This window comes from Colletotrichum fioriniae (assembly GCF_027942845.1).
Source record: "Colletotrichum fioriniae strain IMI 355084 chromosome Unknown scaffold_16, whole genome shotgun sequence".
In the NCBI taxonomy this organism is placed as follows: domain Eukaryota; kingdom Fungi; phylum Ascomycota; class Sordariomycetes; order Glomerellales; family Glomerellaceae; genus Colletotrichum; species Colletotrichum fioriniae.
Genome location: NW_027076852.1, coordinates 543,860 through 560,429, shown reverse-complemented (window position 1 = coordinate 560,429; position 16,570 = coordinate 543,860). Strand labels below are relative to the sequence as shown.

The window sequence follows — 16,570 nt, the reverse complement described above, 5'->3', positions numbered from 1 at the left end:
TGCACCCCTCACTCTCACTGCGGGGTGACGATCCGGACGACCAACAACAGCTACAGGACGTACGAGAATCCCACGTTTTCGCCAAGGCGGCATTGTAAATCGCCGCATCTCACTCTTAATCCTACAACAAACCAAGAATGGTAACATGGCTCCGATGCGTCGATGTGCGCAGCTGACCAGTGTGAGATGCATTCACATTCTGGGATTTCGAATGAACAGTTCGATAATCATAACCGCCAGACCTTCATTGGCGGGAAATACATCCGTTGGAGTATGTTTGGCAGTTGGCAGCTTTTCCGTGCTTCGGCAGATGTATTGGCAAGCTTCATGTGAAACGTATTCTCTTCGTAGACCACTTGAAGTCTACCTTATCCGTATCCGCCAAGGAGAACCCAAAGCACAGAAACATTCAGCTTGGGAGAGTTCGAAGTGAATGGAGAAAGACCAAGCAGGCGGCTCATCGTTGCAGTGCTCATTTGTAAAAGATACAGCATTCTGCAGTCAAGATTGAAAATGAGAGCAATTCCCCCTATATTTGTAACCCAGAAATTTCTGGCATGCAGAGTATATCATCTTTTAGAACAAGAAAACGCCCGCGCCGCCGAGAATGCCATCCGCCTTGCCCCCAAGATAAGTTCCCCATCTAATTAGACGCGCGTTCATTCATGAGTTGTTTTGGTTGGTTCATTTCTGGATAGCCCAATATAATCTCTAGTGGTTTGAGTGAAAAAAAAAGAAAATCCCAACTGCCTTCTCGGATACCTTCCCTGCCCATGTCATGTCTACTTTGAGATAAACTTCTTTGTCGTGTATCCCATCTTTTCAGAAATGCCGGAAGATAAAAATGCGAAAAAGGACAACAGATCCTTAAACGACGTGCTTAACGCCGTTGGCCTGCTTGGAAGCGGCGAGCTCCTCCTTGACCACGCGGTCGAGGCATCCCGCGCTGGCGGCAACAAAGCCGAGGTAGGGTCTCTGTCCTGTTTGTCAGTATTACACGAGGGGAGGGGATATGGGGGGCAAACGTACGCTGGGGTTGAGAACCTTGGACTGGTACTCTGCGTGGAACTGGGTTCCGACGAAGTAGGGGTGGTTCTGGAGCTCAAAGATCTCCATGCGCTCGCCAGTGTCGTCCTTGCCGATGAAGTTCAAGCCGGCCTCGGAGAGCTTCTCGACGTAAGCCGGGTTGGCCTCGTAACGGTGGCGGTGTCTCTCCTCCACCGAGTCGGCCTCGCCGTACAAGGCGCGCAGCTTGGACCACTCGCTGCCAGGCTGGAATTCGGTCGGGCGCAGGCCGAGGCGCATGGTACCGCCGAGCTTGTCGCGGCTGATCTCGGGCATGTAGATGACAACCTTGTTCTCGGCCTGGGCGTCAAACTCCTCCGAGGTGGCGTTCGGAATGTTGAGGAAGTCGCGGGCGTACTGGATGATGGCGGTTTGGAAACCAAGGCAGACACCGAGGAACGGGGTACCGTTCTCACGCGCCCACTTAGAAACCTTCATCATACCCTCGGTACCTCTGGTACCGAAGCCACCGGGAACGATGATACCGGAGGCGGTGCAGACATCGTGCCAAGCCTTGTGGTACTGGGCCTGATCCGCGGACTTGGCCTGGATCTCGAGGTGCTCGGCATCAACCCAGCAGATGTTGAGTTTCTTGCGCAGGTGCATCGCCGAGTGCTCAAGAGACTTGACAACGGACAGATAGGCGTCCTGAGACTTGACGTACTTGCCGACAAGGGCGATGTTGATCTCACCGTCGTATGGGCGGCTGACGACAGAAGCCCATGTCTTCCATAGTGCTGCTCCCTCGGCGATGCGAGACTGAGAGATGGACAGGGCGTCTAGGTTGACAGCCTTGCGCAGCCAGGGGATGAGGTTCTGCTCCTCCAGGAGGAGGGGAACTTGGTAGATGGTGGGCATGTCGCGAACGACGAGGACCTGAGGAACGTCGACCTGGCAAAGAAGGGCGATCTTCCTTACCGTAGCCTCCTCAAGGGGCTGCTCGCAGCGGCAGGCGATCTGCGCATTCGTTAGCAGTAGGACGAACCATCAGAAGCAACCAATCCTACCATATCAGGAACCAGGCCATAACTGCGGACCGTCTTCACGGCATGCTGTGTGGGCTTCGTCTTCTGCTCGCCGTGGATGGTGGGTACGTAGGAGACGTGGATCTGGATGAAGTTGCCGCTTCCGGCTCTGTGGCGCACTACGAGGAGTCAGCAGTCGAACCAGCCCGGGAGAACTTGTAGCACAAACATTGAGTCAATGCCTCGACGTAGGGCATCTAGATGTGGTGTTAGAATACTTCAAAAGGAACGTCCTCTTCGTCTAGCACGTCTTCGGAAAAACGTACGCTCTCGATATCACCGACTGTGCCTCTGCAGTAGCATGTAAGCATCTAAACCGACTGGTATCCGTGACGACGTGATCTCGAATCGAAAATCGGCCTGCGAAGTACGTCGTTGTATATTGGAAAGGGACCAGCTAGACGTACCCAAGCTCGATAATGCAGACGTCGGGCTCTTCGCCAGAGTCGTCTGTGGGGATCTTGGCAACACGCTCGATCCAGTCCTGAATCGCATCGGTGACGTGAGGCACGCTGGCATCCGTCAGCAGATTGAAAGATGTAGGTAGACCTACGGAGGCCAAACGTACACCTGAACCGTCTTTCCAAGGTAATCGCCGCGGCGCTCCTTGTCAATGACATGCCTGTACACCTTGCCGGTGGTGATGTTGTGCTCGCCCGTCAGACGGATGTTGAGGTAGCGCTCGTAGTTGCCCAGGTCTGTGTGCGAGCCTCGTTGTCAGAGATTTGCGATTGATGTGAAGGGCGATGGCTTTTCCCCCCGGGAAGAAAAGGGGGGAGTAAGCCATGGGCCAGATGTCGTCCAGAGGTTCACCTACCGAGATCCACCTCCATGCCATCGTGCAACTGATGATGGTCAGCGTTTTCCGTCGAGTCACATCATTAAAGACTGCTCCGGTAATTCCATCATCTTAGATGTGGCTTGGATAGAGACACTTGTTCCTATTCACCGGACCAGGAATGGCACTCCAGGATTCGAGGAATACGAACCACAAAGCATTCGCCGTGCTCGGCAGGAGCCATAAGACCAGCATCGACCTGCATGTCATCGTCAGTCACTGGGACACATGGTCAAGAGAGGGGTTCAGGGGCGGTTTCACTTACCGACAGGTACGGATCGATCTTGATGCTAGTTACGCGCAGTCCCAAGGTCTTGAGAAGCTATTCATGGAAACCCTAACGGTTAGCAATGATGCATCATTCGAGGCTGACTGCATTGAATGCATGCATGATATGGCTGTGGGATTTCCAGAAGAAAACACCCCGCCATTCTTCAATGGCTTGGTATGGCAGAGCTCTCAGAGTGTCAAGTCACAGCCAGCAGATAAGGAAATTTTAACAGGGGTTCGGATACACACCAGACCCGTGGAAGAGGCGATGATGCCCTTGCCCACTCCAGAGATGACACCGCCTGAGACGAGAACGTAACGCATGATGGCTGATTTTTTGCGACAGGACAACAAAAATCGTTCGTAGGAGGGTATCGTATACGTTCAAGATGAGGGGCGAGGCTGTCTGGTGGCGATCAACTCTTGTTTGGCAGAATGGAGGGGAGGGAAGAAAGAGAGTCAAGAGTGAAGTGCGGGACGCGACGCGGTCGGAAGTAAAGAAATTTTTGGTTATCGATAACGCCTGACGGCCGGTGCAGCCTCTGAGCCTGCCCGGGCTTTTCTGCGTGCGGCGTGCCTGCCTTACCTTAGGTATTGTACGCCCTTCGGGACTCGACCTCAGGGGACCGGGGTCCTGCCGTCTGCGGCATGCCTCGATCACAGCGGAGGGCAGCGTTCAGCGTTCAGCGTCCACAGCGGGGTGAGGTGGTCCGTGAGTCGTGTAAAGTGGATTTGAGCCACACCTTGATGAGAAATGAGGCTTGCTCACGTGCCATACTCACCGAGGTGGCCTCTGTCTCACCGAATTCCTCTCTCATGGGCTGCATGTAGATTGGTCATGAAGGCATAAAGCCACAATGAGATACAACATCCTGTCCAGGAGCTCAAGTACAGTTCTTAGGTGCTTGGAGTTGGTCTTTAGCTCACCGTCCTCTCTTTCGCTCGAGCACATCTCTCATGATAAGTTTCTTTTTTTCTTTTCAATTCGTTCCAAAATCAACACGTTAGGAGACCCGTCACGATGGTTTCTCGAAAATAAAAGTCAATTTCCGTGACATCGACCTCATATATAAACCTTGACGAGGAGTATTTAATAGACAGTGATTACATCTTCTTGTTATGTAGCACTCTTAATGAGAGACGAGCTACATTTTATCAAAGCCTCTGTTCCCGCTGTTTCTCCACGCTGGTGTTCTGACTCCTGAGTGGGTTCACTCAGTGGAAACTAAACATAAGAGGCTGAATGATAAAATTTGAAGAGGACTATTGGCTTGTTTCAATCGAGATGTAACAGACTTTTCAAAGAGGTATAACACGGAACTCTTGTTTCCAATATATGCTGAGGCTTGATCGAGCTCACAGCCTCACTTCATCCATCGCGAAAAACCTAGTTGCAGTATTTCATCGATAGCATCGCCTCAGAAATGAGTTATATACTGATCAGGATAATATGTTCTTTTTTTTCAGTGATAGATATAGAGGCGTTTACTTCAGGTATTACTTTCACACGATGTTCACAGTTTACACCCAGGAATCTGGACTAGACCCTTGCTTCAGTACTTTCCTTGCACCGCAGTTTTAAATAACACGATACGCAGACGTAATCATGGAGATGAACATCAACACTTTCCTACTCGCGTCATCTCACAAATCGCGATAGTAATCATCTACAGGATGCACAGGCATCGGGATGAGAGCAACAGAACCAACAAACATCGGGCATCCAGGTTGGCGGCGCCGTCGAAGGTCTGTGCCACACAGAAGCAGTGGAGCCGACGTTTACGCTAGACAAGTTCCGTTCGAACGCCCAGTGCAGATTGGTCGCAGGGCGGATGGGCAGGGCTGGGAAAGGGACGGTAGCAAAGGGGGGGTGAGATGGCGGGGAGGGATGCTGGAGGATAGCAGAGGCAGAGGCAGAGGACAACAGGACGCTCATGTAGGCCAACGGCTCGACGAACTCTGCTCATCGCTCGGTGGTGCCTATGCAAGTGTTGCCAGAAACTCAGTTTCTCATCGCGTCGTAAGCCCATCGTCCTTCACCTTGTCAAGAGGAGGATAATCTGAGATCTCGCACCAATACCCATACCCTAACACTGAGCACAAACCGTTGAGACTGGGAGAATGATGCATTGCTCATACTTCGCAACCAAGGCAGGCCTCACAGCTTGGTCTTCTTTTCGTAGTTTGCTACGGATGCTGGCTTCGTCTTTATCAAGAGAACAGGAATCCTGTACTCTCACATGGAAGTGAGCCACTGCATACCATGAAATCTCATAATGTCGGGAGTGAGGGGAGGTGGGTCGAGATCAAGGCTGGCGGGCGCCAAAGCTTTGGCGTTCGCTGGTCAGATTTAGGTCTCGAGGAAGGGAGGATGATGGATGGTTGGATAGTGCGCCTTTTCTCGGGCAGATCTGCACCCACCAGGAAACGCTCACGCCCGTGATGGCGATGATTTGTTTCAGGATGTGCTCAAAAGCTCAGAGCTTTCCTTGCATTGTAATGGGAGCGAATCGAGTAGCTATCCCGATGCCCGCGACGTTCTAGCTAAGCAGTCCCTGAACTTTGGCATTAACTGCCTCAGGGTTGATGAGGGGGGTTTGGCGAGATGGAGGGACGCTTTTGTATCCGTAAATGTGAATGGCGGGCCATCCATGCGGTCCGGCATCTTGGGTGCTTGGCCACGACAACAAGTGTGTCCAAGAGTGGGGAGACATGGGAATTTCGAGGTGTGAGTCTGAATCGGTTCGAGCGGTGAAGCCAAGGGCATGGCGATGAGAGCGAGATAGAGTACCTTAGTCATTGCACCGGCTGAGGTGAGAATCGATACTTGAAAGTCCTTCCTGATGGAGGTTGTACAGGATCGAATAGAGGCACAGTTGACATGGATTCGTCCAGATCGAGCAAAGCTGAAGGGGATGCGAAGCAAGCGCTGATGGTGATTTTCTATCTCGTGTGATTAGTGTAGTGTGCGCATCCACGTCTCGTCTCTCGTCCCATCATCTCCCGGATGGAGCCGATGCTGGGCTTGGTGACATCCATGAATGGAGACAACCTTAGGCTGGCCCCCATCCAATACCTACCTACCTTACCTACCCTGAGGCACTGAGGCACGGCAACACACAAACAGGAAAGATAGCCGAAGAGGGTTCAAGCCATGGGAATCCAGGCAGATGAAGGTGCTCTTGCGCGAAGCAGCACATCCATTCCATTGGTTGTGACCGCAATGAGACAGGAAAAAGGGAACAAAAGGTTATTGCAAAATAAGAGACGAGAAGAGGATCCGAAGCTACCATCCTTGATGAGCGGCGTGGCAGAGACAAGATGCGCCAGGCCGGGCCCAGCAGCCAACCAACCAGCTACCACACAGCCAGCGTGGCAAAGGCAAAGACCAAAGACCAAAGGGAAAGACGAAGCCGTGCGTTTGAACGGGGTTTAGATTGGATTGGATTGGACTGTGGGTTAAGGTAGAAAGGGCGCGAGATTGAGGAACGGCGGGGAAGAAAGGCCGGAGCAAGCGATGAGATGAGATGAGGCAGGAATTTGCATTTTGCTATTCGACAGGGCGTGTTTCTCACAATAACGTAAATCGGAGAAAAGGGGGCACACGTGGATATGCAGAGCTGGTCCTCAACTACTGCTGGGCAATCTTTCTTGCTGAAAAGTGCCTGAACGTATTTGTAGAGGTACAAGTTCGACGTGAAGAAAGACGAGAAACTCGGTGGGATGGTCGAGATGGCGTGAGCATGGGGATGATGGGAGGAAAGGGAAATAGACGGCTGAAAAAGAAGTAAAATCTATTGACGGGTGCGTACAAGTGAAATACAGCGACCACTTTACTGACACGGTCTAAATGAGGCGTCTATCAGAATGGGGGAGGACGGGAGGTGATGTTGGCTGATTTCCGAGGCTTCCCTACCCCCTCCCTCCCCCAAAGGCCGCCCCGACGTCAACTTCATTCCCATGGAAAGCACGGTGCTGGCAAGGCAGCCACAAATGGGATTTTCTTTCCTTCCATTGCAATGGCAATTCTCACTTTAAAACGGCCTGGTGATTCCTGCTTTACCTTGCTGATTATCTTGGGGAAGCACCTACTTACCTTGAGGTACCCACCCGTCCAGTACCTGCTTCACCTTGTAGGTAGCCAAGTTCCCTTAGCAGGCACGGCAGGTAGGGTGGGCAGGTACCTTCCTCGCCGCCTTTCAATCGGGTCACAAACGTTCCTTCCTCGTTCCCACCAGCACCCGCATGACACATGGGTGGCTGCGACTTCCTCAGCCCAACTTTGCTCCTTCTTTCCATGGATTAAACCAGAGCCAGGATGGCACGAAAGCGAAGACAAGAGTCACGGATGAAGTGAAGAGTAAAACGTTAGCAAGGCAGGAAGTGCCCAGCTCATCGGAGGGGCTACCCAAGCACAAGGTACCGTTTTGCAGCTGTCCGACACCGTAAAGCAGGGACGGGCAGGCACTGTAAAGGAAATGGGACCGAACTGGGAGGAGCGCAGGACCGACACCAGCACCAGTACCAGCACGGAGGTACATCCGCCATGTACTTTAATTCACATAAATCGCCCAACCTGCCCCCATTCCCTTTCCTCCTCTTTTCTAACCTTTCCCTCACTTCTCTGCTGCTTCACTTTCCTGCTGTCCATCGTCGTTCTCAAAGTCATTGCATTCGTCTGTAATCTGCGTTGTCGCTCGTTCGCGGCCCTTCACGCTGTTTACACCGGCGTCTGCTGATCTGGAAACGGTAGCCCCTCCCAAGGCCTCACCACCGTTTTCCCACCGTCCAGTTCTTGTAAGTTCTACCAGCTGGGCTGGAAAACAAAAACAGCAACAACAACGGATCATTCGACCTCAAAAAAGACCGCAGTCGCCAAAAATCAAATTCTATGGAGTGACGGAAATTCGGTCAAGCCTCGCTTTCGCCAGAAACACGCCGATTCAGCAGAGGACGCCGAGGGCAGACTTCCTCCCACAAAGGGTCGAAACAGTCATGGCCTGTCTGGGGCCACTCGATGGACGGGGTCGACCAGGGTACTTGGCCGTATCTGGACCGAGTGGGCGAGAATCTCCAACCCAGCGACTACGATGAATGGCTAGGCCTTCTGGCTTCATTCAGTGCCGCAGCCTTCGTCTCTCTTCGTGTTTGACCGGCAGGCAAAAACAATGAGCCAAAATCGGCCAGGAAAACCGGACAAGTTCGAGCCCAACCGACCCAAGAAAAAACCCAAGCACCACTGCGACACAGCAACAGGAAAGTATCGAACGCAGGCACGAGTAGAAAGCCTTCTAGGACCAGCTATGCGGGCCATGACCGTGACGGGGCCGGCACCGGGCCAGGCCAAACTGCGCCAGACATGGGATCCCGCCAAAGAAATGACGAAACAACCCTGAGAGCAGCCTGGACCCTACCGCTACCGCTACAGTCTACTACTACTGCCACTGCTACTGCGACCTACCTCACCGTGGTGCCGTGCCAGTAAAGAGACTCGATACCTTTTGGTGCAGTCTATTTGCTACATGCCAATTCGGAGACCGCCGCAAATCTTCGACGCTTCTGTTCCAATCTTGTGTCTGCCGACGTGCCAACAAGAAGCAGCAACGACCAGGCGTCACCGGGTAACGCTACCAGTCTTATGATGGGCTGCCCGACAATCACCGGCGCTGATGTTGGGTGATTCTGACGGGGATGGGATGGCCGCTTCGACCTGAGCCATGTTACTGGGAAGCATGCATTTTACCGCATTAGCTTCTTTGGGGCCTTCATTGGCGGGGCATCCTGCAGCAATTAACCATGGACAACGAACGACAGCGGCAGTCTCGAGATGCACCATTTTATTACTCGAACGACTACGACAACCATGCGCGGCAACTCGTTCACTTTACCTTTCCTCGAAGTGTTTGCTTTCTTTAGTTTGCACGTCATGCAGACTTCTGCGCCCCCGACCTTCTTCCTCCGATATCTTTACAAGGCAAGGCCTTTCCCCACTTACACTAGACGCCGTGTTCTCACACCCCTGCGGATGGTGATAGGGGAAACGCACAACCAGGCGCAGTGATGGAGCGACGTGCGACGTATTACGGCTTGCTAAAGTTGGCTGCCATGACGCTGGACCAAGTTGAGTCTGCTACATTGCGATCTCTTTCCTCACACACCTATCTACATAGCCAACATCTTCCAACTACTCGATCTGTTTTTTGTTTTTGTTTTGGGTGTAGCATTGCTATCAGACGCCGGTTTTGCCCCATGGCATGATCACCTCTCGCGAGGCAGCTCGTCGCCTTTCATCTTTGCGCCCGACTGCTGTCGCCCACCTCTGTCGACTGACAGGCTTCGTCTATTACTATTCCTTCCCTATACTCTTGTGAACTGAGCAGACCGCTTGGTTGAAGCAAGTATTCTTGTGGACAGATATGTCAGCTTTCGAATAATATGCACAGGATACTAGAGAAAACCCCTTTGCGTTTGACAAGCCTATGGTATTCTTTCATGATTATCATGCGAACATTCTTTCCAAGTGGAAACCATTGCACTCAATATCTGCCCTACGCCACCGTAATCCTGGAGGCGATGCCAGCTGTAGTCTGGGTTATCTCCGAATGCCAAGAAGTCTTGGACAAAGTCTCGGGGATCATGCAAATGTGTCATGGAGGCAGAAAACAGTGGCTTGTTTACGCAGCCTAGCGGGCATAAGAAAAGAAGTCGAGGAGAGATGGGGATTTGAAAAAGGTATTCCAGGCTCGATCAAGGGGAAAGAGAAGGAAAGTCATACGGCACCACCTCGGATCGATGGTCGGCACAGAGAGAGAAGGAAAAGGTCACAATGACAATGAACTCGCGATGGAGATGACAAGCGCAAACGACCTAGGGGGAAAAGGCATCGGATTGCTCATTGATACCTATTATCACGAGGAAGTAAGACGAATCGGCAACAGCAACGACAACATGAGCAGCAATTCTGCTAGGGGCGAGTAGTGTAGGTGAGGGTTGGTTGGCTTTTGGAAGGAAGTGGGAGGTAATACGCGGACGATACTGGGTGGACATCAATCTGGTAGCGTCTGGCATGAGACTGACTGGATCTGTTAACAGCAGACACTGATCTGATATCTGATCACTAACAAAGACGTCTGATTGGCTTTTCGGTTCACTCCGGGCCTTGGGGTTCCACTGAGTCCAAACAACGCTAGTCTGAAGACGGAAGGGAAGCGCGTCTGGGAACATTTACCTGGCGGTGGACGGATGAAACCAATGGAGCAGCAGCACAGCCCCCCAAAGTCTCTGCTGATTTGTCGAGAGTTCGAAGGACCAGGCAGGAGCGCAGGACTTGACTTGACAGACATGACACAGCCAGGAAGGACACACACTCACTTACTCGGTCGCGTCGTCCAGTTCGAATGGAAGCCAGCTCAGCTCAGTTCAGTTCGCAGTTCACAGTTCAACGACCCTCCCTTCCAATTCTAATATCCACGACTCTCAGCCCGGCTCATCAGTGTTCCAAGCTGCAGCAGCAGCCTTTGCCTCTCATTCGGGACGCCGCCGCCAACAAAGCTGCTTTGCTTTCTGTCGTCCATCGCTTTTGAGTAGCATTTGTTAGGTAAGACCAGGCACACCCTCTCTCTCTCTATCTTGTTCTATTCTCAGCCTTTCTGTTGCATTGCTTGCTTGCTTGCTTGCTGCTGGTCGCTTGCCCACCCCATCGCTTTTTTGCTTTGAGGCTTTCTTTTATTCTGATTTCTGTTCTGGCCTGCCCCGACCCGACGCTGTACTGCCTCCCTCCGCCGCCGCCCCGAAAGTCGTACCCTTTTTTCCCCTTCCCAATCATCGCACCCCCATCCCGATCACCCCCGGGCTAGCGATAGAGTTGTAAGTGCTATTCCCATCATCTCGTGACCTCTATTCGATGCGATCACGTCTCCTTTTTGATGGTTGACACCTGTCGATGTGGTTGCTGATGCTTGTGGTTGCGCGAGTTCGCGATCCTGGGCATTGCAGGCTTCGCATCGCCTCTGCCTCTTTTTTTTTTTTTTTGCCTGTTCCCCCTTATCGCTACTGCCTTACCTTGTGTTCCTTGCGCGCTTCCCAGCCCATATCTGGCTAATCACTCGAGAATAATCTAAGCTTACAAGTGCTTCTTGTTCGCTTGTCTCGTGAGTCTGAGGATTGCCTCTTGGCTTGGCTGTGTTGCGTTTCTCATTTCATGCTCCCTCTGCCTTGCCCGTTTTTTTCTTCTCCCCCTCTAGCCTCTCTCTCTCACTGGGCTCCTTCCCTTCCCTGCGCGCCACAGCCTTCCTTCCCAGTACCCTCCCAGTCTCGCTCCCCAGAAGGCACGCCGCACAGCCAGCTGCCAGTGTCGCTTTCCCAGCCGACTCAGACCCGACGACTGAGGAAAGGACCGGGCTGCTCCCCCAAACCGGCGCCAGTCGTGCCCAGCCCAGCCCAGCGCACCTCACCCCCAAAAGCGGCTGGCTCCACTGCTGATTTCCCACACACCTGCGACTCGTCCGCTCGCTCGTTCCCCCCAGCACCACGCACCACGCACCACGTCCAATCCACCACACACAACCGCGACGCGCGACAAGTCTGCATCGCGACAACCCGCTGCCGTGTCACTCCCCATCTCATCCATTCGCTGCTCCATCTCAATGACCCTTGGCTCATTTTATTGCAGTCGCTAATTTTCCCAGTAATCGCTCCATGGGTCGCGCCAGACGACCTCAACCATGAGCACCTGGATGAACGAAGCCGCGGTCCCCAACCATAATGGCAACGGCTTCCCACATATGAACGATCCTAACGCGGCCGGAGCCATGATGGATCCCTCCGCCTTCATGGGCAGTCCTGCCCATTTCAATCCCGCCCAGTTCGCCAACCCCCAACAGGCTCAGCAGGCACAGCAACAGCAGGTTCAGCAGCAACAGCAGATGGCCGCCATGCAAAATGGCCAAATGCGCAACGCCTCCCCATCATCCTTTCAGAATCCCGCCTATCAAACAAATCCCGTTATTCCATCGAAACGACCTCGTCCTCGCGAAGACAGCCTCGCTGGCTCACCGCGACAAAACCCTGGCATGTTGCCAACATCGCGCTCCGAAACGCCGCAGACCTTTCCCGGCTACCAGCCCGGTATGCCCCAACAGGCGCAAGGTCAACCTTCGCCGTATCCCCATCTTCAAGCCAACGGCTCTGCGAACGCGACACCGTCACCCATCATGGCGAATCAGCTACGACCCGGAAGCGTGCCTCAGCGAGTTGCGACCGCGTCACCACATCCGTTCTCCCCTGGTGCGCAACAATTTGCGCCTCAAGCGTCACCGAATCCCTCCGAGCACAGCACACCGCAACCGAATCACTTCATGCAACAAAACATGCCCAACATGCCCCAGGGCTACAATCCGAACTTCAACCCTTCGCCTTCCCCTGCGCGACCCTCTCCCAACCCGAATGCGATGGCAGGCTCTGGCATGATCCCTCAACCGATGGGACAGATGCCCCAGCAGATGGGCCAGATGCCGAATCAGATGCTGCCCCCCAATATGCAACCGCGAAATGCCATGGAGCACCAACAGATGGCAGCTTACCAGGCGCGGCTTCAGAAACAGTTGCAACAAGGAACGATGCAGGGAATGCAAAATATGCAGAATATGCAGAACATGCAAAATATGCAAAACATGCAAATGGCAGCTCAGATGCAGGCTCAGAATATGGCACAAGGCCGTGGGATGATGCCGAAGCAGCCTATGCAAATGCCCAACGGCCAGATGCCCCCGGGCGGTATGAGGCCCCAACCTCAGCAGCGACAGATGCAGCCGCGAACCGACCCGGAGCAGTTCATGAAGAGTCTCACTACTTTCATGACCGCTAAGGGTCAACAGCTCGACACAAACCCGGTCATCGGCAATCGACCCGTCAATCTCTTGACATTATTCCAAGCTGTGCAGAGCAAGGGAGGTTACAAGCCTACGACTGCTGGTAATCAATGGCCTCATGTTTCTAACAACATTGGATTTCACCCAGGCCAGATTCCCCAGGCGCCCCAGGTATTAAAGGAGATTTACGAAAGAAATCTACTCAGATTCGAGGAAGCTTGGGTTGCGCAGCAAAGTCGACAACGCATGATGGCACAGCAGCAACAGCAGCAACAGCAGCAACAGCAGCAACAGCAGCAGCAGCAGCAGCAGCAGGGTATGCCGAACCAGCCAATGCCACCAGGCGCCCAACCCCAAACAACACCCACAAAGCAAATGTCTCCTCAAGGGCCGATGCCGCCTCAGCAGCAGCAGCAAATGATGCAACCTGGGCAACCGCCAATGCCGCCTCAAGCTCAAACTCCCGTTAAGCAAGGGTCCTTCAGCGGCCAGGCTCCGTCTGTCAACGGCTTCCAAACACCTCAGGCTCCAGGGCCACACACGCCTGCGAGCGCACAGCAAGGCCATGCTCGGAACAGCTTGTCTCGCAGCGTAGAACCGACGCCGGGCCATCCCCAAGCATTCCCAACAGCTTCTCCTGCGTCAGTAAAAGGTGGGGGACTACCCATGCCTGCTCCTCCCGGATTGGACCAAAACCCCATGGCAGCTTCGATCAAGCCCCGTATGCTGCGGCTGGCTCAGGAGTCGGACGAATACACACCCAGTGCTCGCCCTCTTGAGACCTATGGTGGCATCAACATCCGAGCTTTCGACCTGAAGGGTCTGGAGCTTCAAGGTCTGAAGCCAGATATACCGCCTCCGTACGAACTGGGATACGTAGATCTGCACGCTCTCACACGAAGTCTGGAGTCTGGAATCCACGGCGAAGTACGACTTGCTCTTGACACCCTCGCCGCTGTCACTTCTACCCAGCATCAGGCACTGCATATCCATCTCAAGTATTGCGAAGAGCTTATCGAGGCTTTACTGGAATGTGCTGAGGACCAGTTGGACTTGCTTGTCGAAAACACCGAGGAGGCTTCGTCAGACATCCAATTGACTCCCTACGAGGACGTGGCTCGTGCCTGTTGGACCGATAAGATGGGCGTGAAGGAGCTGCCCAAGTTTGGAACCCCCGAGTATGAACTCGACCGTGCTGTTGACCGGTTCTCTTGCGTCATCACCATCCTACGCAACCTTTCCTTCCCCGAAGCTTCGAACGAAAATCATCTAGTCCTCGGAGACGAGCTGGTCATCAAGTTCCTCTGCGCTGTGATCAGATATCTTGGCACGAGAACCATGTTGTTCCGGACAAACGCAAACACTCTCGAGTTCATGAAAGACGCCATCATTCTACTTTCTAATATCGCAGGCGCAGTCGAGATCCCTGGCCGCGAGCAAGCGTTGTGTTTATTGCATTTTTTGCTCTCTTTTGCACCGGCACCTGGACCGGCCGTGGTAGACAACAAGCTCTACTTCCCGCCTTACCAGCCTGGAGTCCATACATACACCTTCCATGCCGTCGATGCATTGGCTAGGTTCCTGGCTCGCGATGAACCGAACAGGACGCACTACAAGACCCTGTTTGCCATGGAAGCCAACAGCAGCCCGCCATACGACCTGCTGACGCGCTCATTTGCTCTGGCAACCACGGTTATTCCCATTCAGTCACCAGAATCCATCGTCGCGCATATTGAGGCTCCCGAGAAATTCTTTAGGCTCGTCGAAGATCGGAAGCCTTGGCTGATGCAGGGTCTGTTGGCCACAGACATCATCGCTTCTCTCGCACCCGGGTATGAGACAGGTATCGCTAAATCATGGCTATCTAGTGGCAACGGCTTTGCCCAATCCCTCTATCACTTTGTGCAAGTACTTGGAGCTCAATTCGAGCAACCATGGCAAACTCGGAGTGGCCAAGGGGACCCTGCAGGTCGAGACACGGGTCTGGTTTATATTGCGACGTCTGGCATCTCAACGCTCCGGAGGTTAGCAGAGAAGGCACGGGATCCCAATGACCCTAACTCTTTAGTCCCTGCGGACTCATTACCGTCGGAAGAAAGCCTCTTCAAGATGATGATGATGCGATCCCCCGAATGGACGAAAGACGGGGTCATGAGGAATCTTGCTGCCTACGCCTCACTGGAGTCATAGGCATCGATATGACTTTACATGTATGGATAAAAGCAAAAGGTTGGGAAAAACCAAGCTCGGTGCGGGTTTCTTCACCACATGAGTTTGATGGGCCGAAGACAAGACCGAAGCTCGGGACCTGAGCGCCCGAACAAGGCGTTTAGATGTATATGGCGCGTCTTTGTATAAGAGTTGTAACCAAAAAAAGACTTTTGGCGTGTTGACGGGAGTTTGCTGGGAGCATGGAGCGTGGCTACTTGGTCAAAGAGCCGTCTTTCATAGGTGTATATATGACGCGGAAATGCAAGAATACCTCATGGATCACATCCAGTTATTGCCAGTATCAATAATGTGACCAGCGACGATCTTGCGCTTGCGCAAAGAGTTCAGAGAACCGAGTGTTGAGGTGGAGATTGAAGTTTAGTCTTCACATTGTCTCAGCTGTAAGACGTAGAGGGAGGAGCCATTAATCAAGTGTAACTCTCTTCAGAGCTAATAGTACATCGCCATATGTCTATATCAATGGCGCAGTATCGTACCAAACTTTTTCAATCCATGCCCTCAGAATAAGGTAGAGCATCGGCCAATTTGGCCATCCTTGCTCCAGGTGGTATGATACAATTTCTGATTATACAACTCGGCCTCGCTGGGTAGCGAAGGTTAGCACACCGTATTTCCCGAAATCTACGCCGTCTTCGCAGGGTCCCCCAACGCGGTGGTCAGCCACTCCTTGACCTTTTCGACGTGGAAGCCCTAAACAATGTCATTAGAATCTGATCAAGTACGGTAACGAGGCTTGAGAGCTGGGCTCGGAAGAAGTGAACGGTTCCATTCCGTTTCGTTCCTCATACCACTTCTCTAACCGCGACAAAAAAGGAAAGAAAAGAGTTTCAACGTACCTTGACCTGAACGTGTCCTGTGATGGGGTTCAACTTGACCTCCGCCTCGGCGAAACCAGCCTCGCGGGCGAGGTCCTGTGCAAATGCCTTCTTGTTTCCCTCAATCTTCTTGACAATGGTGAATTTGGACGAGCCGGCGGCCTTTGTGCGGGCGTAGACGGGGAATTGGTTCGAGGGGGTGAGGCTGACGACGTATGGTCTCGCTGTGGTGTTTGGTGAGCTCGTCGTCGTTGTCTCGGCTGCGTTTGTGGAGGAGAAGCGTATTGAGGGGAGGAAGGCGGATGTTCTCGGGGTAAGGAGGTGAAGTTGGGGCCTGGCAAGGGCGGCGCTCCTGACTGCTGAGCGCATATTGAAGTGCGTGGTTCGGATGTCTGAGCTGATGGGTATCGGTTTGAGGCACAGAGAGGGCGGGATTCGGGCTGGGTAAGGCTCCGT

The 16,570-nt window shown here is 53.2% G+C and overlaps 3 protein-coding genes across 3 annotated transcripts; 1 reads left to right on the top strand and 2 right to left on the bottom strand.

Moving 5' to 3' along the window:
- Nucleotides 1-867: 867 nt before the first annotated feature.
- On the bottom strand, nt 868-3,522 carry URA7 (CTP synthase ura7; the record flags this gene model as incomplete). The annotated part of the gene is made up of 11 exons (XM_065759132.1): nt 868-975; nt 1,030-2,022; nt 2,073-2,209; nt 2,260-2,287; nt 2,357-2,381; nt 2,498-2,602; nt 2,659-2,788; nt 2,908-2,935; nt 3,080-3,127; nt 3,194-3,250; nt 3,448-3,522. The coding sequence occupies 11 exons, from the start codon at nt 3,520-3,522 to the stop codon at nt 868-870; spliced, it is 1,734 nt and encodes a 577-aa protein (XP_065612230.1).
- Nucleotides 3,523-11,921: 8,399 nt separating this feature from the next.
- Nucleotides 11,922-15,257, top strand: N0V96_011009 (uncharacterized protein; the record flags this gene model as incomplete). The annotated part of the gene is made up of 1 exon (XM_053195694.1): nt 11,922-15,257. One exon carries the CDS (start codon nt 11,922-11,924, stop codon nt 15,255-15,257), a length of 3,336 nt encoding a protein of 1,111 aa, XP_053046729.1.
- Nucleotides 15,258-15,920: 663 nt separating this feature from the next.
- On the bottom strand, nt 15,921-16,483 carry img2 (mitochondrial 54S ribosomal protein mL49; the record flags this gene model as incomplete). Its single annotated transcript, XM_053195695.1, has 2 exons — nt 15,921-15,989; nt 16,136-16,483. The coding sequence occupies 2 exons, from the start codon at nt 16,481-16,483 to the stop codon at nt 15,921-15,923; spliced, it is 417 nt and encodes a 138-aa protein (XP_053046730.1).
- Between the last annotated feature and the right edge of the window lie 87 nt (nt 16,484-16,570).